The sequence below is a fragment of the Haliotis asinina genome, chromosome 6 (genome assembly GCF_037392515.1).
Source record: "Haliotis asinina isolate JCU_RB_2024 chromosome 6, JCU_Hal_asi_v2, whole genome shotgun sequence".
NCBI lineage: Eukaryota > Metazoa > Mollusca > Gastropoda > Lepetellida > Haliotidae > Haliotis > Haliotis asinina.
In genome coordinates, this window is record NC_090285.1 from 70,560,871 (window position 1) to 70,587,946 (window position 27,076).

Below are 27,076 nucleotides of genomic sequence, written 5' to 3' on the forward strand. Positions count from 1 at the left end.
TTATTCGCATATAATATTTGTAAGAGAGACTGAATTATTTATTTGTGTCGCAAAATATCCCTTTTCGTATAACTTTCTGGCAAAATGGCTGCGCCCATGGAGCGAATGATTTTGCAAAGTGACTGGCAGTATTCTTTGAGGTAATTACGCGATACAGTCGCATCTATTTATACCATCTCCTAGGAAGTTTTAACGAACACACCTTTCTCATTTGTGCTGGGTTGCGTATGTGAAATGTCAGTGATTTAGGCTATTATCAACGTTAGTAAATCGTTTCAATCTATGCCACCAAACTCATCACCAGTTTACAGAAATTATTCCCGAACCGTCCACAAGACTTACATTAATAATTTCCATTAAATGAGTTTAGGATGGCTCTCTGTAAACTTTGGCAGGCAACCAAAATTGAAATCACATAATTTCAGTTCAATTTTGCGACCACTGTTTATTAAAGGGGCACTGATGCGGAGCGAATAATGCTTCTCGCCAACGGTCTAATTACGAAAGCAGACCGCAAATTGGTCAGCGCCCACTCCTTCGACCGTGACGGACAAAGGAACTGGGCTCCTGTCCATATTAGCAAAATTTCTTCACTTAAACAGTCAGGAGGCCGGATGCCCATCACATGCCATTTGTTTAAAAATATCCATGGTATTCCTTGTCTGATCGTAACCATATATCCCAGCAGTGTAGTTCTTTTCGGATGCTTGGATGGTATACTTACTGATCCAATTTGATCCCATTTCTGTGTTTTTAACCTCTATATTTAATCATGTTACATGAAAATATGATGTCTACAGGCACGTAGCAACCCATTTGTTTCAGTACGGAAGATTGCAAAGCTTTATATTTAGGTAGTTTTGAGTGTTGGTTGAGCTGTGATAGCAAATAGCATACGTAAATTTTGGTAGCTATGGTAGCTACAATGGTTTATTATTTATGATAATAAAACACACAGTTGATTTATTTGAATTCGTAAACAAAAAAACGATGACCTTGGCTTTGGTAGAGAAATCTGAAAATTGTCTTACGTAAAAAAAACTGATTTCACTTATTTACCAAAGTACACAGCAAATGCCTGTGTGTATTCCTTATGTAACGAAATTCCGTTGGTATCCTCAAAACAGTTTCGGCCCATAAGTGTTTTCAGGCTGCATGCGACACAGAGATTACATCTTCCTTGCTGTAACTCGCGTTTGATGGTGTAAACCTACACGTGTTATTTGTCATCATTCTCTTGATGGTCAGTTCATGAATTTATAACAGGTATAATTAGTAGCAACACCACTTCGGTTACTCAACAAAGGTTCCCATTTGGCATTTCTCCTGTCTGGAGTAAATACTCAACATTATAAATTAAGGTCTGTAATGGCAAATGTATTGTATGTTATGTAATATGTGCATGTAAGTGATGCAAGAGGGTTTATCACCTGAGTTACAAAAAAAAACATCGATCAAAGGATTAACCGATAACTCACTGATTGATTAATTACTTTTGTTCTTCTAGCGGATTTGTCAAAAGGCAGTGTGTGTAGATGACTACACCCTGTCGTAAAGTGTGAGTGCAAAAACAACATCCTCCCTTCAAAGAATTAACCACCCTTGCGTTGATTGATTGATTGCTCAATATTGGTCAACTAAATTACTTAGAATAGTGGACATCATACAATTAGTTGCCAGGTGTGCTATCTTGGGAGACCAATGAGAGGTTTATCTAGTTTTCACCAACGATAGACGTGAAACGATGTGTTACTTTTTCGCAAATGAGACAGTTGTAAGACACGCGACACAGAGCAGGATTATTTACCAGCTGCAGATGAATGGAATACGATTTCTTTTAAGTGGATATTGATGGATACATTCCTGAACAAGGTAGTAGCCTGACACTGTTGCTATAAAATTAGTCTGTTTTACGTTCATTGTTTGCATTTTGTTTTAATTTATTTGTTGTAGCATTCAGCAGAATCTGTATGACAGAAAACACACACTAGATCGCGTATGTATGTGAAATAGGATCCACATTGGCAATCTATACAATGTATAAATGTTGCTGTTATGTTAGAAATTTACTATGAGTATAAGCAAATCGTGTGTTCTTTTATTAATTTTCAGAATCATACAAATATGACAATAAACTAATTAGGGTTATGAGACAAAATATAGAGACGTACATTGGCTTCGTTATTTTTCCGTCCTAATAGTTTTTTACCATTTCTACCACTGGCAGATGATTAACCTTCAAAGTGTATCATTTGTTTTCATAATACATTTGTAATGAAGTACAATTGACTTCACCTCAGTTGATCTGTCTATAATTAAACTATCAATAGCGCTTACGGACTGCGCAGCAGAGGTCACGAACCAGTCACGAATTCTGGGATATCATCCGGGTACTCACGGGAGAAAAACAATAACAAAAGTTTACACCAGTCCACGGAAAATGCTCCGCATCAGTGCCCCTTTAACATGTTGGGGAAACCTAGCGATCGACCTATAATAGACTGAACGGGATAGATCATATTATAGGCTATTCTGTCTATTTTGTTATAGGCCGATCGGATTATTTTGGAACATTTTTCTGATCATTTCACAAACTATCAATTTCCTCACAAAATTGTTTTATATGATCATAGAGTTGAGTAGGTAATTGACCCACTCAGCTTGAACAAAATACAAAATGGACAAAATGGAAATTTACCATGGCGTAACATGTTCTCGGGGTAGTAACGCAAAAGATGATCATGAACATTATTGCATATCAGTAGATATTATCAAAATTGTAATTCTTTAAATAAATATTTCCTCACCTTTCATAAATTTATCGTTCAAATGTTCTGTCGTACGCTGGTTTCCACTTGTTCCAGTGCAAAGTACATTTCGTGTCTTATCCGCAGAAGTCACTTATCCTGTTTTCGTGTTATTCATTATTGTCCCGGGTCATTCCCTTTTATGGAAGCACATGTGATGCATTTTTCTCCACAGAAATCAACAAATACAACATATCATTTTAATTAAAAGCCAAGCAAACTTGTAAATTTTTCTTGACTATTGTAATGGTTTTTTTTGTGAAATTTGTTAAAAATAAACATATTTACAGGTAAGTTATGCAATCATTTGCAAATTCATTTTTCTTGTGTGCATGGCCCGCCATTTGAGGGATAATAAAAAATGTCATGTCTGCGCTGTATAGTATCATTGCAATAGTATTCTAAATGAACCCAGAGGTCACATGCCTGGTACGAATTCTGCAGCACAAAAAAAATGTATGTAAGAGATGGCCAATTTGGTGTTGAATGGCTTTTTATTACATCGGCAACATTATATTTGATTTAACTGATACTTATGTATGGCTTTTCACTCAAGCAGACGATGACCTGCTTGACAAGTTGCGAGCATTGCTTCAAAAGTTATGATCACATTTACGAAAGTTCTCAAAGTGCATTACGTTCTAGGATAGGATTTTAGAACATTGGCAGAAATTAGGCCATAACTTCCTAGAAAGCTAAACATTTCAAACATTTTGTGTTCTGATTGTGATGGAAGCTTCTGCACACGAGACAGTGTTTACAGGAGGTGCTGTGATGACACTGTACGCAAGAAATTACGGGGAAAAGAAACATGGTATGACACAGTATATCATGCGCAGGGAAAAGATGTTTTATTAAGAACACAATTTTGTATAAACAAATAGTTGTAGGAAGTCGTAGACCTTGTAAATTAAAGCTTTACCATCAGCAGTAAACTTCACGGTGTGAGATGAATCAATCGCTCAATCAGTAGAATAAAACATCACATGAGAAATTAGCCTTTGCCTCTCGCTTACCTGGCTGTTACCAGAGCTGTTGCTGCACCAGTGTCACAAATCTGGCAGTATCGAATGAAAATAATAATGGTTTGTTAGACAACTTTGATATTTTGTTAACAAAAATTGTAACGAAATTCTACAGAGTTGGTGTGGTTTTTTTATTTACTTTGGTGTTAGTTTGAGTCATTTACGATTATTTGTTTTTGAGTTAGAGTGCAATTCATTGGGGAGATTTTAACTCAAATGGACTGTACAATCAAATAAATACTGTTTAATTTTTTTGCGTTGCTTATTTATCAAATGGCAACAATTATATAAACATGTACAGTGCCTTGAATCGCTTTAACATGGCAGCCCATGGGATTGTGCATTGTTGAACCATGTGTTCAGTTCGTTCAGGAGATTTTTATGAAAGCCTAACTTTTGTAGCGTAAAATAATTTTTTCAAAGACAATTCCCGTTACTTAGATTATTTACTCGTTGCTTCGAGTATTTTCTCGTTATTTCAATAATTTTCTCGTATCTTTGCGTATTTCCCCATTATTTCTTCGTTCCTTCTATTAATTTCTAGTTGCTTTGAGTATTTTCTCGTCGCTTCAAGTTTCAGTTAAAAACTTGAAATTTCGAATATTTTCTTGTTACTTCAAGTTTTTTAAAGAGTATTTACTCATTGCTTCGATTTTTTTCTTAATTTCTAAGTTTGATGAAGTTTGCATGTATAGTTTAGGAGATCTGCTCCGAGCAAGATGACATCCTCATAGTCACGTGTCCATGGATACAGCAAAAAATAAAATTCATATCTAGGTATAACCATCAAATGCTTCATATGTGTGCCGAATTTGATGATGCTAGCATGTATAGTTTAAGGAAATCTGCACCGATCACATCCTCATACCCACAGCCTAAGTCACATTTGGCTGGAAATCGCAAAAGATTCATATCTGGGTTTAAACCCCAAATGGCAAACCTATCTATCATGCTTGATATGTGTACCAAGTCTGATAATAGTTTAAGAAATATGCTTCGGACGGTATCAACCTCCCAAAAAGACAGACTGCTTAAAAGTACACATTTTATGGTTGGTTGCATAAGGATGAATTAAGCTGTACCCTTGAAAATTGTGGTATGTGTCCTGATAAATAAGACAACATTAGGTTTAGAAATTGTTATACAACCTGTGGCCATATGAAACTTTAAGTGTTATTGAAAATGTTTATTTAATATGATATTCATACCAAAATGGTATGCTTTTTGACCAAATTGACTTCTGTCAAATCCTCAAAGTATCTAATATATGGTATTGTTTCTTTATTAATTCTTAGTTGCAGTTCACTCCTAAAAGGTGGAGCTCCCGTAAGATAGACTCAGTGAGTACATTAATTAGCTCAGTCATCCTCTCCACCCCTATTCAATTAATGAGCTCACCCGGAGTCAATACAGAGTGTAGCAAGTACAGTGAGTTAGACCAGTTTGTACAATCTTGGAATTCAAGTAATACTCAATCATCAATAGGATTCCATTACATAATGTATGAAAATACACTTATTCCAGAACCTTGTCTTAAATTATCCTTTCAAAGTAGAATTTCACTGACAAAATTTAGGACAACAAATCATAGGTTACCGATGGAAACAAAGCACTGTCTGAATGTTTTTAAGAAAACTGACCTTGTAATCTTTGTAGTCAAGCTATGTTTTACTAATATGCCCTCCATTTGTCAAACAATGAATATTATTTTTAAGAAAATATTTCTGTGTGAATCCCTCTATCTATACATGTATTTTGTATAGCAACAACACATTGCCATCTCTCTTAGTTTACTGGTAATTAGAGTGAAAAGTAATAGAGAACTGAGTTGTTTGAGAAGTTGAGAATTTTCTCAAGCACTTTATTTTGTACCTTTGATGCAACAGATCTTAATATAAAAATCATAATTCTTTACATGAATTAAGAAAAGTATAGTTTATATATTACATATCTGGGCACATGCCATTATTATCAGCTTAATTAAGCCTTATGTAAACAACCCTAAAGTGTGTTGTTTTAAGCGTTCTGTCTTTTGTGAGGTCTGCCTTATGGGAAGATACCGTGGTAGCAAGGGTGCGCAACCTCCCTATTGAACTGAAAGTTTGTTTTATGACCACTGAAACTCGGGTGGTGTAGGGTGTAGCTTGTAGCGTGTGTGTGACTATGAGGATGTCATCTTGCTCGGAGCAGATCTCCTAAAATATACATGCTAAATTCATAAAACTTAGACATTTAGAAAAAAAATCAAAGCATTGAGTAAACACTCGAAATTTCAAGTTTTTGACTGAAACTTGAAGCAAAGAGTAAATATTCGAAATTTATGAAAGAAACCTGAAGTAACGAGTAATTACTCGAAATTTCAAGTTTTTGACTGAAACTTGAAGCGACGAGAAAATTCTTGAAGCAATGAGAAATTATTTGATGGAGCAAAAAAATAATTGAAATAACAAGAAAATACTTGAAGTTATGAGAAAATTATTGAAATAACAAGAAAATGCTCGAAGCAACGAGTAAATAATCAAAGTAACGAGAATTGTCTTTGAAAAAAAGTGGCAGCATTAGGCTTTCGTAGATTTTGATTCAAATGGACAGTAGGTAAGATAATTTCTCACAAATGTGCAAAATTTTACTTGGGTCTTACAAAAATTAAATTCATTAAAATTATTTATGCTGCACTAAATAAACATGTAAGTCTATGGGAATTATGTCAGGCGTCTGAATATAACTGGCATGGCATGAGCTGTAGATCCAATATATTTTGGAAAGACAATTTACATGATTAAGATACAAATATATGTATGGATAGCATTTCTGTTTTTGTCTTTTCCTTGCACAGTATCTCTGATAGCCCTTAATATGCAACCTGAAATAGGCAAGATATGTCATTTGAATTTCAGAGAAGAGAAGGGTCGTGCATGGATAACCTACAAAGGTACAAGTGAGTAAGATATTTTCATTACACACATATGTCCTATAGTATACATACTACTTACTCTCGCTCTTGTCGTGCAAGAACATAAAATATATGTTTATTCCAGTTTTAAACCTCAGTTGGTCATTGGAGGTAACCACATAAGTGGAAGAGGGGGCCATACCATGCTCACAATATAAGTCACTGGCTATAAATAGGCATGTTTTTTGCATGGGAAAACCAAAAAAAGGACAGGAAAAAAAAAAAGAAATGAGTTCTGCTTGCTTAATTCATTAACCCACATCTTCATAAAATAATATGTTACATATACTTATGTTCCCCATTTATTTCTTTTTTTTTCCTTTTTCTTTTTTTCCTACATTCTTTTGCATGACATGCAGGATGATCGTGTTCATGGTCCGGCAGTCACATAATTGAGTGACTCCCCTTTCAGGTACTCCACTACGGAGTGTCTATTTAGAGGCCACAGTGAGAACCAAAGCCATCAATAAAATAATGACGCCTGATGTTTGATGGGATTCCATTACAAACTTATGGTGTGAAATAAATTTTCAAATGAGATAGAATGTAGCAATAGGTATTTGTATATATAATCCAGTCTTCAGTATGATTGTAAGGTAGAGTCATATTTTTACATTTTATTTATGTAAAGACTGTATCATTTTTAAATAGTTTGATATGAAGTTTTTATTGGAGTAGGATGTTTTTTATGACAGTGCGTGTGGTATTTGTCCATTATGGCATATTACCATTATCAGCATCTAACCTTTAGGTGTAATCTGCTATATTAGTACATATGTCATATGATTGTTTTGTTGATTGTTGTTATTATCGTGTTACAAGGTGAAAAAAAGCAAAACAAATTATATAATAAACTTCTAGCTCAAGTCACAGTTCACACCCCAGCAGGCGATGGTCTTCATTGACTAGAACCACTCCTTACCCTTTGCCCTGCTACATGTAGCTCAAGTCAAAGTTCACACCCCAGCAGGCGATGGTCTTCATTGACTAGAACCACTCCTTACCCTTTGCCCTGCTACATGTAGCTCAAGTCAAAGTTCACACCCCAGCAGGCGATGGTCTTCATTGACTAGAACCACTCCTTACCCTTTGCCCTGCTACATATAGCTCAAGTCACAGTTTACACCTTAGCAGGCAATGGTCTACATTGAGTTGAACCACTCCTTACCCTTTGCCCTACTACATATAGCTCAAGTCACAGTTTACACCCCAGCAGGCGATGGTCTTCATTGAGTAGAACCACTCCTTACCCTTTGCCCTGCTACATGTAACCCAAGTCACAGTTTACACCCCAGCAGGCGATGGTCTTCATTGACTAGAACCACTCCTTACCCTTTGCCCTGCTACATGTAGTACAATAGCATTAGTTTATCATCACTCAGATGTGAGCAGGAATTGATTGCAATTATGGATGATAAGCCAGTGGTGAAGCTGTGCTGATAATAGTAGAGAATTATTTATTGAGGTGTGTGTTTCAGACTGTCCCAGTGTGCATGGCCACCTGGACACACAGGGCATGTCCGGGGAAGGTCTTCCAGAACTCACTGGTACAGATGGCTTTACTGTACAGGACATCTCAAAAGTAAGTTGACATGAAGTTGTCACATCAAACGTGCAGCATGTCAGTAATATTATTATCATCATCATCACAACAACTGACTTGCTTGCTGATAGACTATCCACTAATACTGACTCAGAGACTGATGACATGTTTGACAATGAAAATCTTATGCCACAGATGCTGTGGCTCAAATTGAATTAAATGTGTAATTGTTATTGTCCATTTATTTGTTTATTGCAGTGTTATTTGTTCCTGGATTTCCTCCTGAAACTTGTACTGAAACTGAAAGCTACTTAAGATAGACAAAAATCATGTAAATTCAGAGATAGGAATTTGCGTTACCCTACACACCTTCCACAAGACTGTTGTTGTAAAACAGGAGGTAGTGTCACATGGCTGTGTATGTGAACACTTTTTGACCTGGTGGAGTTTACAGGTTATTTCTCATCAAGAATTACTTGTTACTATGGAAACTGACTGTGACATGTTTTCCCACTGCATTGTTCCAGTACACACTAACAGCCCAATACAGCGGGGAGCTCGGCTGCCTCACCAGGAAGTTTGTGGCCCCACAGATCTCATTCTCAGCAATACATAAACAGAACAAAAGTGTGAGTCTATTATTTACATTTTTTTTTAAAACAAGTTCAGCTCACAGATGATTGGTTATTACCATTGTACCAGGCAGTCTGGGTGTGTCATGTGACAGTTGTTCGTTTATTCTCAGGTGCCGTGAATGGACTTGACAGCCTGTGATCTGGGTGTGTCATGTGACAGTTGTTTGTTTATTCCCAGGTGCCGTGTGCAGATGTGACAGCCAGCAGACTGGGTGTGTCATGTCAGAGTTGTTTGTTTATTCCCAGGTGCAATGTGTGGACATGAAAGCTGTTGAAATGGGTGTGTCATGTGATAGTTGTTTGTTTATTCCCAGGTACCATGTGTGGACGTGACAGCCGGTGGTCTGGGTGTGTCATGTGACAGTGGGAACCAGCTCCTGGTGTGGCAGACCAGTGATGGAGAAGTGAGGGTATGTATATCTGGTCAGCGAAGGTAGCGTGTTCATTACATGATCAAATATGTGTCAAGTATCAGGTGTTTGTCAAGTATCAGGTATCAAGTATCACCAACCACAATTTGCACATCTAGATGATCTACTTTGCATTCTGAATATCTGAAGGTAGTCATATTGTACTGTGTTGTATTGTGAATGCATTATTTGTTTGTTGTGTTAATGTCAAGGTATGCCTGCTTTTGTGAGAAGCATGTTTGTGTAAATCCATCAATCTGGTGTTCTTCAAGCGCAGCCATCCTGTAAGATCCTATACAACCCTGTAGTGATACATGTAAGGCACAGCATAATCGTGATATCTGTTAAAGGCCTTGCATGTAGAAGCAAGGATTGAAACACACATGGTACATAGGTTCAGTATCAGGAAACAATTCTGGCTTGATAGATATCTAGTTACCATGGGTAAAAGTTGTTCGTTTTCTCATATTGACATTTATATTGACATACATTGTGTTCTTTTAAGTTTCAAATTTTGTTTGCATAATTATTTATCGTGTCTATGTTTGTTGGTGTCAGCGGAGACTTGAAGGCCACAAGGGTGACGTGTACACTTGCCGGTTCTTCCCCTCCGGCGTGGTGATCCTGACCGGTGGGGCAGACATGCAACTCAAGATATGGTCGGCAGAGACGGCAAAGTGTGCAGCAACACTAGTGGGGCATACAGCTGGTGTGTATCCTGATGTTGCTGTATACTTGGATCAATTTTACACCAGTGATGTATATCAGTGTTGTTCTAACTGTAAACATGGTTCGTGATGTTTAGTCTGTAGCAACTCCAAGACTCCAAGTGACTGATTTATGTATACATAAACATCAGGGAGGACACAGAAACCATTTGGCTCTTGTTTTCTTTGGCAGACTATCAGATATGCTCAGGTTTTTGGGGACAGACATACATGTCAAAGCCCATAATATAGAGAAATTAATGGATAAAGTAATAGGTGGATGCCATCTCATGCAGGTATCCTGGAGACAGCAGTGATCGATAGAGGTCGGAACATAGTGTCCTGCAGCAGGGACGGCACCGCCAAACTGTGGGATGTAGGTCAGAGTTCAGTGTTGACAACTTTCAAGGACTGTGGCGGCATCGTGAACAGCTGCTCCGTGGAAGTAACGGACAACTCCATAGATCTTGGTGCACCTGACAACCCTCCCAGTAAGTAGATCTCCTAGGTTGGTGATCCCTCCCAATATTTTGTTGTTTTACCTTTAAAAGTTTGAGTATTACACATAATTGTTTCAGGATGTCTTTGTTTGAAGGAAATGACTCCCTATGTGTCTTGTCCCCAGGTGAGAGAGAGGTGTCAACAGAAGGCAGGATGCTGCTTTTGGGATGTGAGAATGCTACACTGCAGGGCTACGGGCTACGCAGTCGTCAGAAGGTCAGTCTCAGCCTTCACTACAGATTCAGTCAAGGGTATTTGTCAATGTACCATATACACCTTGGATAACCCTGGCTGGTTATCAGCAGTTTCATTTCGATTTGTCTAATATTTATTACCGCAGCCAACCAGCCATTACAGACCAACTCAACACAACACAACCTATTGCCAACACAAAACAACATAACTCACCACAACACAGCCCATTCGCAACACAACACAACACTATAGGAAATCAGTGGAAATATGCTGCTTTATGTTAAAGATTGTAACACATGTTTCTGTTTTCATCCAGATATTTGAACTTGACTGTCACTCAGCTGTCAATGTTGTTGCCTTCCTATCAGACGTTCAGGCAGTATGTGGGACGCAGGATGGTCACTTGACCATTGTTGACATCAGAAATGTGAGGTAAAGGGAGATAACTCTTGACATGCTGAACACACTCTAAGTAGTAGTGAAGACCAACCTTGATAACCCACAGTTGTGAACATGTATGATTAGGTGATCAGTCTGTTTGGCAGTATTGATTTAGGCAGACTTGAACAGGTGTGTCAGTGAGTCCCTGTCAGCCACAGGGATGTGAATACTGCTGATGGTTTGAAGGAATTCTGTAAGCCACATCACTACATCACTTAGTAAGGGACATTTGTGATAGATATTTCTTTAGTCATTGGGTTGTATTTTAAGTTCACCTTGACATTGTTAGTAGGTGGGTCCTTGGCCTTCTCCATGGCAGAGTGGTGAGACCACCTGCCTTCTGTACTTGTAGTTGAAACCTCTTCCATGGACTGATACTGAAATACTCGTAGATGGTACGTGTTCTCCCGCTTGGTGGTCAGCCTTGGGGGATAAAACAAGATGGTCCACTTGTACTGGAGTTGTTCTTCTGCTGTCTGGTACCTGTGTAGACAAGTACTGTCAGCCACACACACCTTGTATCTCACTATATTGTGTATTCATTAGATCCTAAGTTCGATGGGGCTGTTGGGTAGCATTGTGGTGAAAACATACCCTCTGCATACTGATGCACATTCTCACTGTCATGTTTTAAGAAACAACCTACTCCTCGATCTGATGCTTGGATTTAATGCTATACACCTTTCTTCAGTCAAAATATATGTGAGCTGTTTTTTACATTATGCCTGAAATCTGATGTTATCCAGTGACTCTGTGTATGTGTGGTGTGATACATATGTATAAACCATATGTGTGAGATATGGGTCATGTGGCTTTGAAAACAATCAAACAATTAAGTGTGTGTTTTCGATATTGTTGTTCAGTTTTACACTGCTTTTAGCAGTATTCCAGCAATATGACAGCAGTATTCCAGCAATATGACAGCAGTATTCCAGCAATATGACAGCAGTATTCCAGCAATATGACAGCAGTATTCCAGCAATATGACAGCAGTATTCCAGCAATATGACAGCAGTATTCCAGCAATATGACAGCAATATGACGGCAGTATTCCAGCAATATGACAGCAGTATTCCAGCAATGTGACAGCAGTATTCCAGCAATATGACAGCAATATGACAGCAGGGGACACCAGAAATTCTGTATTGTAAATATTGTGCAGTATTAATATGAATTGTACTTTGCAAGATAATAATCTTTGGGATTATTATCTAAACATCATTTGGGTTTCTGTGATCCCACATGTAGTAGGTGAGTTTCTCAAACAATCTTACCCATGAAGATCTGGGCTACAATATCTGCCTTCAGGAACCCATGCTGTTTGAAATAGGCAAGGAACGAGGTCAGGTGGTCAGACTTGATTGGTGGTTGACACATGTCATCAGTTGCCTGTGGCACAGATCAATACTGATGCTTTTGGCACTCGATTGTCTGGTCCAGACTCTATTATTTACAGACTGCCATGATATAGCTGGAATATTGCTGAGTGTGGCATAAAACTAAACTCACTCACTCTCATTCACAAAGAATGCAGACAATGGCTAGTGGTGCTGACACAACCTTTGTCATATTGATGTGCGTGGGACACATATTACTGCCTACTGACATAACTCACATATTGTTTTTGTATTTATATGGCGTTGTATTGATGTTGTACTGACACTGATGTGTTGACACTATACTGTTCTTGTCAGAGTGCCGCTGAAGGAATGGCAGGAGTCTCGGTCGGCCATCTTGTCTCTGCTGCCTCACAAACAGGGCTTTTTTGCATCAACAGGTAGTCTGCTTTTTGACAATCAGTGACATCAGACATACACAGTCATCATTACTGTAAAACTAGATAAGAAACTTTGTATGACTTTGTACACTTTTGTTCGTTATTCAAAATACTGTTTGATCAGAAGTAGGTCTAAAATCAAAATAAGAAGATCTATTTGGAACACCTCATTTTCAGGATTAATTTCACCTTTCTGTTCAAAATTCAGTCAAGCTCCATTCAGTCGGCATTACCATCCCATAATGCTACAAGTTACTTGTTTGTCCAAATCATAACAAGTTGGCTAATTTCCAGGAGACGGTTCCTGCTTCTATGTAGATGAGCGCCAAGAGACGAGGGTTGAGCTGACCGGTGCGGATTGCGACCCAGTGTACAAGACTGTGTGTGATGGTACCCATGTGTACACCTCCTGCCGAGATGGCACCATAAGGCGCTACAGTCTGCTACATGTCTGACTTGTGCTACCCATGGCTTTGTTGATGAAGACCATCGAGACACGAAGCAGGTGCTACAGTCACTGTATATGGGTACAAGAGACATCAGTACTCACACCATTGTTGAAGTTAACAGACTTTGTGGTTAGGTTGGACAGCTTGATGATAGCTGAGGTTTTCAGGTAACTGAGCATCTCCTTGAAGTGCCTGTCCTACCATAAGAATGTTTATTTAGACATAATAAACAACACATGTACAAGTGAAGTGAGTGCATCAGTACTATATCAATGACTCAGCAACCAGACAAAATACAAAAAAAATGAAGGCAAGATGCTATTACTCAATGCCATTTGGAGATGAGAGCTGAGCTGACCAGTGCAGACTTCAACCCAGTGAAGGCAAGACAGTGAAACCGGACAGACGGACAGCACACTGATGACTTCATGGTGAACCCATAGCCTTTGTTGAATAAGGACTAATTTAACTACCGTTAATTCAAAACTTTAATTCTAATTTCAGTTCGTTTACTTATATCAACACACAAAGTACAATGCAAATTTGATACTCAAGTGACCCGTGAAGGTTTCGGGGTAGAATAGGACTTCAACAACCCATGCTTGCCATGAAAGGCAACTATGCTTGTTGAAAGAGGTGACTAACAGGATTGGGTGGTCAGACTCGCTGACTTGGTTGACACGTCATTGGTTCCCAGTTGCGCAGATCAATGCTCATGTTGTTGATCACTGGATTGTCTGGTCCAGACTCGAATGTATACAGACCACCACCATATAACTGGAATATTGCTGAGTGCGGCGTAAAACTAAATTCACTCGATAGACAAGTTCTGTTTCTTCTATCCATCCTCTTAAGTACACTCCAGGTTCCCCATCAATGCAAAGCTGTGTTCCTAAGGAAGTATCAGGCAGTATCAGACCCTGGACTAGTGCTGTATGTATGTGGATGTCAGGTTTTAGCCCCCCTTCATTGTTACTGTCTCTTGTTGTAAGTTACATTTTGTAAATTGAACGCCTGTTTTACTCAATAAAGAATGTAATATTGAAATATGACTTCTGTCCTGGTATTCTCCAAAGTCATCCAACCTCACGCACCACCACCAAGCCTCCCTTCCTCACTCTCTCACCTTTACCACCTACCACACTCCCCGAGAATTTCTCCTCATTATGAATACTACTCTCCCCAAGAATATATCCTTGATGTGAATACTACTCTCCCCGAAAATGTCCTCGTTGAGAATACTACACTTCCCGAGAATTTGTCCTCTTTGTGAAAACTACTCTTCCCGAGAATATGTCCTCGTTGGGAATACTACTCTCCCCGAGAATATGTCCTCGTTGGGAATACTGCTCTCCCTGAGAATATGTCCTTGTTGGGAAAACTACTGTCCCCAAGAATATGTCCTCGTTGGGAATACTACTCTCCCTGAGAATATGTCTTCTTTGGGAAAACTACACTCCCCGAGAATATGTCCTCGTTGGGAATACTACTGTCCCCAAGAATAAGTCCTCGTTGGGAAAACTACTGTCCCCGAGAATATGTCCTCATTGGGAATACTACTCTCCCCGAGAATATGTCTTCTTTGGGAATACTACTCTCCCCGAGAATATGTCCTCGTTGGGAATACTACTCTCCCCAAGAATAAGTCCTCGTTGGGAAAACTACAGTTCCCAAGAATATGTCCTCGTTGGGAATACTACTCTCCTAGAGAATATGTCCTTGTTGGGAATACTACTCTCCCCGAGAATATGTCCTCGTTGGGAATACTACTCTCCCCGAGAATATGTCTTCTTTGGGAAAACTACTGTCCCCGAGAATATGTCTTCGTCGGGAATACTACTGTCCCTGAGAATATGTCCTTGTTGGGAAAACTACTCTTCCTGAGAATATGTCCTCGTTGGGAATACTACTCTCCCTGAGAATATGTCCTCGTTGGGAATACTACTGTCCCCGAGAATATGTCCTCGTTGGGAATACTACTCACCCCGAGAATATGTCCTCGTTGGAAAAACTACTCTTCCCAAGAATATGTCCTCGCTGGGAATACTACTCTCCCCGAGAATATGTCCTCGTTGGGAATACTACTGTCCCCGAGAATATGTCCTCGTTGAGAATACTACTCTCCCCGAGAATATGTCCTCGTTGGGAAAACTACTGTCCCCAAGAATATGTCTTCGTTGAGAATACTTTTCTCCCCGAGAATATGTCCTCGTTGGGAATACTACTCTCCCCGAGAATATGTCCTCGTTGGGAATACTACTCTCCCCAAGAATATGTCCTCGTTGGGAAAACTACTGTCCCCGAGAATATGTCTTCGTCGGGAAAACTGCTCTCCCCGAGAATATGTCCTCGTTGGGAATACTACTCTTCCCGAGGATATGTCCTCGTTGGGAATACTACTCTCCCCGAGAATATGTCTTCATTGGGAAAACTACTGTCCCCAAGAATATGTCCTCGTTGGGAATACTACTCTCCCAGAGAATATGTCTTCGTTGGGAAAACTACTCTCCTAGAGAATATGTCCTCGTTGGGAAAACCACTCTCCCCGAGAATATGTCCTCGTTGGGAAAACTACTCTTCTCGAGAGTATGTCTTCATTGGGAATACTACTCTCCCCGAGAATATGTCCTCAACTTTTTAACTTGTCAGACAAGTGTGTTTCCACACGTACTAGGATAAACGCATACACTGTCAAGTGCATCTAGTGATGCGTAACGCCAGGCTACATCCACCCTTCTCGACTCCCCGTCTCTGCCCATGTAAACAAGTTGTTTACCGTAGATGGGTGGTGATAGGAACAGACTAGAGTATTCACAGCGAGCTCCGACTTTACTTAGGTCACGAAAGTCTCTCCCCAAGCACAACATTCCAGCTCACCACCAACATCGGGTGAGCGTGACATAACATCCAGAGGTTGATGAAACCCACGGCCCAGGGTCCACCTCTACTGGCAAATGGTCTTGTTTCCTGCGAATCTCGCAAACACTGATCATCAAATCCTCACATTGCTAAAGGGCCACAACTCTATATAGTGAATTTCCGTGCCTTAAACAAACGTAAACCGTGATACCGAACTGAGAAACGATTGACGGGTGGTGTCAAGCTATGACCTTCAAAGAAAACCTCTGTTTCACGTAACATGATGATGATGGTGATGATTTGAGACTGTGAGATATTCGGGTAAGTCAGTATGCATTGACAGTCTGTTCAATGTACCGTTTCATTTAACATGAAAAATATATATTCAGTGTTTGTGTAGGCTGTTTCGCGACACTTTTAGGAGATATTTTCTTTGCAGCCTTTTCACCCTCAAATGTTTACGATCGCTTCAGTGACTAGAGACTGCTAAAGCCATGAAAGGTATTGAACCTTCCTGTAATGTTGTACACTGAGTGTGTCTCTTTCTACAGTAATGCGTTAGTGGTATTATAGTCGGATGTGATTACACATTATTGTTTAATGCCTACTGTAGCGTTATGGACATGGCGCCACCTCGACAATGTGAGTATATTGCTATGTATTTGATCTGCTCTGAAGACCTACCAATCACCAAGCTACTTCAGCCAATCACGAACCACTGTTGCCACAGATGATACTATTTCAGACAATCACGGACCACTGTCGGGACAATACGGGCTACTTCAGCCAATCATGGACCACTGTCGGGACAGTACAGGCTACTTCAGCCAAGCACGAACCACTGTTGCCACAGATTATACTATTTCAGCCAATCACGGACCACTGTCGCGACAATGCGGTCTACATCAGCCAATCACGGACCACTGTCGTGACAGTGCAGACTGTCTCAGACAATCACGAACCACTGTCCGTACAGACTAACGTATGTTTTTGTTACTGGACGCATTAAAGGGGCACTGATGCGGAGTAATTTCCGTGGACTGGTGTAAACTTTTGTTATTGTTTTTCTCCCGTGAGTACCCTGATGATATCCCAGAATTCGTGACTGGTTCGTGACCTCTGCTGCGCAGTCCGTAAGCACAATTGATAGTTTAATTATAGACAGATCAACTGAGGTGAAGTCATTTGTACTTCATTACAAATGTATTAGGAAAACAAATGAAACACTTTGAAGGTTAATCATCTGCCAGTGGTAGAAATGGTAAAAAACTATTAGGACGGAAAAGTAACGAAGCCAATGTACGTCTCTATATTTTGTCTCATAACCCTAATTAGTTTATTGTCATATTTGTATGATTCTGAAAACTAATAAAAGAACACACGATTTGCTTATACTCATAGTAAATTTCTAACATAACAGCAACATTTATACATTGTATAGATTGCCAATGTGGATCCTATTTCACACACATACGCGATCTAGTGTGTGTTTTCTGTCATACAGATTCTGCTGAATGCTACAACAAATAAATTAAAACAAAATGCAAATAATGAATGTAAAACAGACTAATTTTATAGCAACAATGTCAGGCTACTACCTTGTCCAGGAATGTATCCATCAATGTCCACGTAAAAGAAATCGTATTCCATTCATCTTCAGCTGGTAAATAATCCTGCTCTGTGTCGCGTGTCTTACAACTGTCTCATTTGCGAAAAAGTAACACATCGTTTCACGTCTATCGTTGGTGAAAACTAGATAAACCTCTCATTGGTCTCCCAAGATAGCACACCTGGCAACTAATTGTATGATGTCCACTATTCTAAGTAATTTAGTTAACCAATATTGAGCAATCAATCAATCACCGCAAGGGTGGTTAATTCTTTGAAGGGAGGATGTTGTTTTTGCACTCACACTTTACGACAGGGTGTAGTCATCTACACACACTGCCTTTTGACAAATCCGCTAGAAGATAAAAGTAATTAATCAATCAGTGTGTTATCGGTTAATCCTTTGATCGATGTTTGTTTTTGTAACTCAGCTGATAAACCGTCTTGCATCACTTACATGCACATATTACATAACATACAATACATTTGCCATTACAGACCTTAATTTATAATGTTGAGTATTTACTCCAGACAGGAGAAATGCCAAATGGGAACCTTTGTTGAGTAACCGAAGTGGTGTTGCTACTAATTATACCTGTTATAAATTCATGAATTGACCATCAAGAGAATGATGACAAATAACACGTGTAGGTTTACACCATCAAACGCGAGTTACAGCAAGGAAGATGTAATCTCTGTGTCGCATGCAGCCTGAAAACACTATTGGACCGAAACTGTTTTGAGGATACCAACGGAATTTCGTTGCATAAGGAATACATACAGGCATTTGCTGTGTAGTTGGGTAAATAGGTGAAATAAGTTTTTTTTAACGTAAGACAATTTTCAGATTTCTCTACCAAAGGCAAAGTCATCTTTTTTTTTTATTTCGAATTCAAATAAATCAACTGTGTGTTTTATTATCATAAATAATAAACCATTGTAGCTACTATAGCTACCAAAATTTACGTATACTATTTGCTATCACAGCTCAACCAACACTCAAAACTACCTAAATATAAAGCTTTGCAATCTTCCGTACTGAAACAAATAGCTTGCTCCGTGCCTGTAGACATCATATTTGCATGTAACATGATTAAATATCGAGGTTAAAAACACAGAAATAGGATCAAATTGGATCAGTAAGTATACCATCCAAGCATCCGAAAAGAACTACACTGCTGGGATATATGGTTACGATCAGACAAGGAATATCATGGATATTTTAAATAAATGGCATGTGATGGGCATCCGGCCTCCTGACTGTTTAGGTGAAGAAATTCTGCTAATATGGACAGGAGCCCAGTTCCTTTGTCCGTCACGGTCGAAGGAGTGGGCGCTGACCAATTTGCGGTCTGCTTTCGTAATAAGACCGTTGGCGAGAAGCATTATTCGCTCCGCATCAGTGCCCCTTTAACGCTTTCCCACGGCCTGGAACCTGGCTCATGACGTCAATCACTGGTCCACACTTGTTGAAAGCAGACGTCAAAACAAGTACAAAATGGTCGACAACATGGTTAAACAACATAATTGTTAGACCAGCAGCTGGGAACCTGTGCATTGTTCAGTTATGTCGGGCACAGAGCGTTGTGGACAAAGTAACGTTGTGTGTTGTTGTGAGTGTAGTCCACCTGTCAACCTGCGTGTGCACTCATCACAATGTACTGCACTTTACACATATATATGATATATGGACATTGTGTAACACAAGGCGAAATAAAGTGAAAAGTATAAAAGCCAGAAGTAACACAGACGTTTGGCATTTTAGTGAACCCCACACTGAATAATGCGAATATCAGATTGAAACTCCCGACAATATGTGTGTGGTACGACGATTGGTCCACCGTGCTACAGTCACGGCTGGTTGGGGTGGCTGCAAATGCCACCATGACACCGACTGTTGCCATGAAGCTTCTTGTTGCTATACCCAATGTCATATGTGTGATATTGCTGTAATGATTGTGAAGAGGGTGTATAAACATATGACGTGTGAGTTACTGCTATAAGAAGAGATGTTTACCCTTTTGAGTAAACCTGTGTGAGTGTGAATGTTCTCACATTTCTCACCTTTACAGACGTCTTGACACACGATTAGTGGAAACCGGTTTGACGAGAACGTGTTTGTCCCTCAGAGATGCAAATGGTGATATTTTGTATCCGTCTTTAATATATTGCATGTATAACACGTCGATTGCAGTGCAGTTGTCAACATAATATAGTGCATGTTCCGTTTGAGGTGACACAATCACAAAGACGCTTATTTCTGGTCGGTCCTGTAGTCACTGATTCCATGCGACACAGTCTGCATATTCCCCCACGACGGTCATTCAGACCAACATGTAGCTATGCATTCACAGACCGTGATTTTAATGAATTTACATCAATTGAGTTTGTTCTTGGAGATTATAGTCGCAAAGCCTGTGAGTCCTGTGGGAACCGGTTGAGACAACGCTCTCTGGTAGGCACAAGGCGTTCTCCCTATTGTACATTATTCAATTGTTCATTGCTCAGTTGTTTGAAAAATGTATAATCTAAGTATTTTTGCTCCGTAATTTGTCTGCAAAATATTCAAAGTGTTGATTGTAGTTTCACAGTTAAAAATAGCCTGAGCATTTTAGTTTGTTGTCAGTTACAGACGTGTTGTTAAACAGCAAGTAATGGGAATACTTCCCGAAATATTCGATCTTCAATATTCATCCTTTTACTACTTGTCTTCGATCATAGTAAAATCATGTCCTGCAAAATTAACAATATTGCCAACTGTGGACCCTTCAGGTCAGGGGTGCGTTGGGGTAGCCTTGTGGTTAAAGCGTTCGCTCGTCACGCCGAAGACCCGGGCTCGATTCCCCACATGGGTATGTGTGAAGCCCATTTAGGGGTTTCCCCAGTCATGATATTGCTGAAAGCGGCATAAAACCAAACTCACTCAGTCACCCTCAGGTTGGGGTTAACATCTGCATTTGTCGGGGTAGGACAGGGATTTGCTTTAAAAGGTCCGTTCCAGTAAACGGTGATATATAGTTTAGTCTGAACTTTACACTTACTATATTACTGGACACTTGATGTCCATAACACTTGTCTTGTTCCCCCTGCTTCAATGATATAAAAGGTATATTTGGAAGCAGTGACTTTATGCCTTTAAATTAATACCAGTTTAAAATTAATAAATTACCTGTTGCACCAAAAAGAGTTATTGGTGCGTTCAGTCAGACAATATTGTCTAATTTAATGAAAACATATAAAAACGTGTCAGATCCATTATTCAAGGCCGACACCGGATAATTGATGGACAGCGTCATGTAACACTACTCTCAACCTGTTGTATTGGGTTTTTTTTGTTTTTGTTTTGTTTTTATTAATCGATATTGTATAATCCAATAAACAAGTATGTCGCGAGTTGAGCAAACAGTAAAATGTTATGTATTTCCTTTTTTCAGTCACGAACCATAATGATCACGTATGATCATTGACGGACATGTCAACGGTATATGGTTTAAACTGGCATCATATGTCGTGTGTATTTGGACAGTTGTTACTGCCATGATGAGTCAGACAATAACGCCGCACCCAACACTAGATCTACTGTATACAAGCACGTGGCACGCCATTTGTTTCGTATTAGTCAGATAAATTGCAAAGCTTCATAGTGAGATAGTATTTAGGACGTTCATAGCATAACCAAGCATTGTTTTATGATGGTACGTATGCCCCTGGCATCAGGACAGCCCTGTTTCGTCATAGTTAAGAAACTAAATATGTGATCTGGCATTCCCATCTTGTAAAATACTCTTGTGATGCTAGACCGGCGTGGAATCATGACGTCATAATATTTTGAGTGACGACTTCTATTACGTGTAACTTGGGTAGAGAGCGTTGGCCATCTTTACTGTCGCTCCAGCATCGTCCATCAGCTGTCACTGACAAACGTGGATATGAACGTTGTAAAGGTGGAACATGTTTTAATGTTTCATATATAGGGTTTAATTATCACAGAATGATTAAGGTGTAGAGTATTTTTCTACGATTACAATAATCTTGCACTCTCCTTTTCTATCAACGTGTGAGTTATGTCTGCAGATTCTGCATTCTGCTGCCTCAGTGTGAGAGTGAATTTGGATTTACACCGCACATGGCGATATTCCAGTTATACCCCAACACCAACAAACTGGTTTTATAACTTACATTGGGATTCGACGTGACGAAACATCGCTTCCCCTACTTTGCCATTCCTCTCTCTTAACGGTATTGCAGACATCCTGTGACCGAGTAACTGTCTTTATAGACTGGTCACGTGTCCTTGTAACCGCTGTGCGGCCATCTGGTAGCCGAGTATGGGAAAGGGCACATGCCCCCATATTAGTAAATCATGATATATAAACAACATTAACCTGCGTAGGTAACTGTGATACTGTGAATAAATGGACGTTAGTGGCACCTGTCGGTCGCGTCCCAGCAGCAAGTTCTGATGATACAAACATTCATGCTCCTTCCAATTGCCTGATACTGTCACTATAACACCCGTTAGCGCGTAGGTAACACTGCATGACCAACAATAAGAAAGCACTGAACAAAATTGTTTTTTGTCGATGACCGAATTCTTTGGCATGCGAGGTAGGAATGCCAGTGTATGCAATGTGGATGGTGGATACAAACTTGACAGGGCGTGTTAGCACGACGTCAGCTTACAAAATCTTCTTTTTTCACAACTGACAATTTGGCACACCGTAAACGTCTTCAAGATACTACTTTTGGCCGATTCGCATTGTTAAATAATATTTGGAATTTAAATATTTTTCGTCTTCTTAAATATCCTGTTGGTATATACACTGAATGTTTATTTCCTGCACTGAGCGGGAGTGTTATCCAAGTGGTTAAACAGGTCTCAAATTCCTGAGTGGGATGGAGTCATCCAGACTCGCTATGTTTGAACCTCAGCCCGATCGTGATCCTTACTCTACCAGACAAACATCTAGATCTGTTGAGGTCATTCAGTATAACGCGTTCGCCTGTCACATTCAAAGTCCTTGTTCGATTCCACACATCAGTAATGTGTGTGAGTCCGGAACATTGCAGCGTAAAAGTATACTGACACACAAGAACAACACTCCGTATTGTCCTGGGATCTCCTCAAAACATACTGCACTGACTGCACTGTCATGAAATGACAGCATGTTATATATAACTCAGAAATAAGGGACATATGATGACGTTATTGTAGTTCAGTTCACGGAAGAAGGACAACTGACGCATACAACTATCTCATCGCGTGCTGTAATACTGTCAACAGCAGCACCAAAGCCAATCAACAGCCTCAAGGTTTTCTCATGCCTGTATTTCACATAGGCAAAAGTCCTAGGGTAGGATGTTCCCGGTCTCGGTTAGAGGACATTAGTTTGCCTTAAAGTCTCACAAAGTGGGTAGAAAGCGGCTTCACCGATACAAGTCCGCGTTATTCATCTTATAGCTATCGCAGGCGAAACCTCTACCGTGACGATGAACCCCGGGATACACTTGGTGTAGCAGGACAGCACTAGGACGTTACTGTATATAATTAGTGGGTTCTATCTTGTAAACGAGGTAATTAATATAATCAAACCTTTTTAATATGAGAAGAACAACGTTTCAAAGGTCGTTTTCAGGACTTGAGTATTTAAAGCACTAGGACAATGCCGTCATGTTATGTCAAAGAAAAAACAGAACGACTTGATGGGTATTTTGTATCCTTTAAGTCTTGTAAGATGGTGGAGTAGCGCTTAAAACCTTCATCTGTTCCATCCACAGTTTATACAGTAAGTGAAGTCCATCTTTTGTGTTGGACGCTGTGGTTTTGATGGAAATGTCTGCAACTGGTGAAGCCCCAAATTCATTCATTCTATGCGACATTGTGTAACACTGAACTCACAATGATACACCCCGTCAGTTGTTTCCGACCCGTCAGTTGTTTCCGACCCGTCAGTTGTTTCCGGCCCGTCAGTTGTTTCATGATTGTCAGTGTATCACTCGTCTCCAGCAACCAGCGCTGGTTGTGAGAGAAGACGTAACGGACTGGGTGGTCAGATTCATGGATCGTTGTTGATCAAGTGTCTGGGTACCCGGTCGGCGTGGATCGTTGTTGATCAGGTGTCTCTACCCAGTCCTCGAGGGTGGTGGTTGATCGAATGTCTGGGTACCCTGTCGCAGTGGATCGTTGTTGACCGGGTGTCTGGGTACACTGTCAGAACGGATCGTGGTTGGTCAGGTGTATGGCGTGGATCGTTGTTGATTGGATGACTAGGCACACTTCTGGCATAAAATGTTGACCATGTGTCTGGGTACATTGTCGACGTGTTCGTTGCTTATAATCTCATCACTGGATAGTCTGTACATATTCGGAAATATACCTGCCGTCGTCATATAGCCGGACAACAAACACACAGGCAAATCTCAAGCTAGCGAGTTACCCATATTCAACACGCGCAGCTCCCATTCACGTCTGTATACATATATATCATGGTTGCTGGTTTAATGGTGTCGTTCCTCTGACAGACGTATCCGCCATGTATATGCTAGACACCTCATGTTCACCGTGAAGGTGATGCTAGATTAACTGTACTGGCACAGCTGTAATGTGCCGCGAATCGAGCGGCGATGTAGCGTTGTTACGAGTACTTGTTCCAGTGTTCACACCCTGTGTCTACATGACAGCAAGGTTATAATTAATTTTAGCTTCCTGTCAATTTGAAATCCCGATAATCTACTACTGCCACGTTTTGAACGCGTTTGGTTGAAAAGAACCTGTCCAGATTAATGAGGTTGTATGGTAATGTATGCGCATAGCTACAGGTCGCCCGGAGTTACAGCACATATATTTGAAGACACCCTGTCAGTTGACATCATCACTGTTCACTTTGACTTCACAATACTATCATGGCAACACATTCATCATCCTAACACCAGTGGATAGGCTAAAACGTTGCCTCGTTACACAACCATTATGTCAGACAGTAATATACGTATTCCTGTCATGGGTCACCAGGGAGGTCACTTTGACCTGATGAACCAAACTCTCGATCCCTTGAACAACTCATTCCGTCAGACTTTCAGATCGGCAAGGTTGTCGAGAAACACGATGTCGATCAGCCGCTAGTTCCCCAGTCTAGTCTGCTGTAATTACAGTCACTGGATATGCTGTAGGTGTGCTGCATGCGAGTGTAAGCAGATCCAGCCAATATGCATACGATGACAGACGATAAAACACAAGCAGACGATCGATCGGGAATGATTGCTCAGCAGTTTCTGTGTACGAGAGCTTGCATCAGAAACCCAGCAAGTTGATTACATCATTGCATGTTACAAACTTAACGGACAGACGGTTGGAAGGTGGTGAGAGACTTCAGGTATAGCAATATCCGCTGTTTGCTATAGGATATATATCCGAAAACAAAGTGGTGTTATTTTGCAGGGTGATAATCTCGTCAGCTCGCACACACCGTGAGGACAATTTCACTTCCACGTCCGTTGCAACAGCCGTGAGATCAGCTGGCTGTCAAATATACCTGACAGCGTGGAGACCCCGATATACCGCCGTCCTACATTGGAAGTGTCACGTGATCTATTCACGGTAGCTGTTTGCCAGTGGAGAAGAGACTGTGATATTGTGTGGTCTGTTTTTGTTGCAACTTAATTAAACTGGATTCTTCTGGAGTGACAACCAGTGACTATAACAGACAAGGTAGGTGTGAGGTTATTTGTACTTTATATTTACTGTGTCATGGAACGTTCAGAGTCTGCCGGTATACTTATGTATTACACTACACGTACATACGGTTTTGCGCCCACTGGCCCGCCATTCAGGTGAAGTCGTATCGTATCAAGATCTGGCAATATCATGAGAGGGGATAATGTTTTATATTTTAATGAAAGGTGCCATATCACTTCACATGTCTCCAATAGTGTACGTGTTAACATAGGTTACCTGACATGTATCCTATTTCAGGATAAAAGTGTGGGAAGCTTGGGTGAATTTGAAAAGTTGTCTTTTGTGAACTAACGCTTTGGTTTATATACCTGGCTCAGTTCCTCATCAATTTCCTGACTAATTACTGTTTCTGTAGTGAAATATTGTGTGGATGGGCTACTCTCCCAAACGATACATTAACAGTCGTCCTCGGTAAAACGAGTCGGAAGCACTGGCGCGTGAAGCGACGAGCAGACGACATGGAGACCAATGAAGGGTGACACTATAACATGATGGCGAAAACAACCTTATACCTGACTCGCGAACTACTGCCACTATATTAATGTTTATGATTTGCCCATTGTCCTGAGGTATACAACTTTTCATCGCTGGCTTAGTTGTTGTAGTCCCGCACTTTTTTTTATAGGAAAACCTCCCAATATTTAACAGACGACAAATAAGCATTCTGACGAATATGATTCAACCATTCAAATATGACATTTGTTGCATTTGACCACTTTCTAATAGCATCGTGTAATCATTCTGACGAACATGTCAGTGTTAGCAATTAATTTCTTAAAACAGTGGGTTTTGTCTGTGTAGAATGTTTACTAGGATGGGAAAGTGGAAGCTGTCTAAACCGGCACTCATCATCACTGAAGAAATAATCCGGTTAAGACATTATGCCGGATTGTAGAGCTGATGATAAATGTACATGCCACGGACAGGACTGAGATTTTATGCTGGTATTGACAATTTGCGGGATTGGACAGATGCCGGTTGTGACAGCGTCCACTGTAATTACGTCATCTTTGGGAGAAATAACCCATGCTCTTTTATATGAAACACGACACCTAGTTCGCATACCGTAACAGTTCCCTTTTTCATTTATTTGGACACTTCAACACATCGATGTGTCCATGGAAACCGGTAAACATTCACATTAATGTATCCATTTGACCGATAAAATGTAGAAATTCATCTCAAAAGTATCTCTAAACATGCATATTATATTGATGCTACCTGTTTTCAGCGTTGGATTAAATGTTTTATCTGGACATCGCAATCTTCGCAATAGATTCATCTTTTGGCGATGCCCTTGATTTATATAAAGGTTAACAGCATGTGGACATTCAGTAACAAGTTCCTAATTCCTCTAGTGTTTGTCAATGTGAAATATATCATGCACATGTGCATTTTGAAACTTATTTTCGATATACTCGCCATTGCAGT

The 27,076-nt window shown here is 40.0% G+C and overlaps 2 protein-coding genes and 1 long non-coding RNA gene across 4 annotated transcripts in view; all 3 read left to right on the forward strand.

Annotated features, from left to right (window-relative positions):
- The first annotated feature begins 59 nt into the window (after window positions 1-59).
- LOC137287390 (proteasomal ATPase-associated factor 1-like) lies at window positions 60-14,490 on the forward strand. 2 transcript variants are annotated; one of them, XM_067819651.1, is made up of 11 exons: window positions 60-140; window positions 6,730-6,764; window positions 8,264-8,367; window positions 8,856-8,957; window positions 9,278-9,373; window positions 9,932-10,082; window positions 10,377-10,571; window positions 10,706-10,797; window positions 11,093-11,208; window positions 12,912-12,994; window positions 13,289-14,490. In XM_067819651.1, exons 1-11 carry the CDS (start codon window positions 85-87, stop codon window positions 13,447-13,449), a joined length of 1,191 nt encoding a protein of 396 aa, XP_067675752.1. In that variant the 5' UTR covers window positions 60-84; the 3' UTR covers window positions 13,450-14,490. The 2 variants fall into 2 exon arrangements, with proteins under 2 accessions (XP_067675752.1, XP_067675750.1); XM_067819649.1 differs by having other exon boundaries at window positions 63-140; window positions 6,730-6,770.
- Window positions 14,491-16,178: 1,688 nt separating this feature from the next.
- On the forward strand, window positions 16,179-17,688 carry LOC137287576 (uncharacterized). Its single transcript, XR_010957040.1, has 2 exons — window positions 16,179-16,623; window positions 17,048-17,688. It is a non-coding gene; the product is annotated as an uncharacterized lncRNA (long non-coding RNA).
- A 7,237-nt stretch (window positions 17,689-24,925) lies between these two features.
- LOC137287575 (uncharacterized) overlaps window positions 24,926-27,076 on the forward strand; it is a 54,053-nt gene continuing 51,902 nt past the window's right edge. The window contains exon 1 of the mRNA XM_067819941.1: window positions 24,926-25,618. The gene's annotated coding sequence lies outside the window, so the exon portion shown is untranslated. The remainder of the gene's footprint in view (window positions 25,619-27,076) is intronic.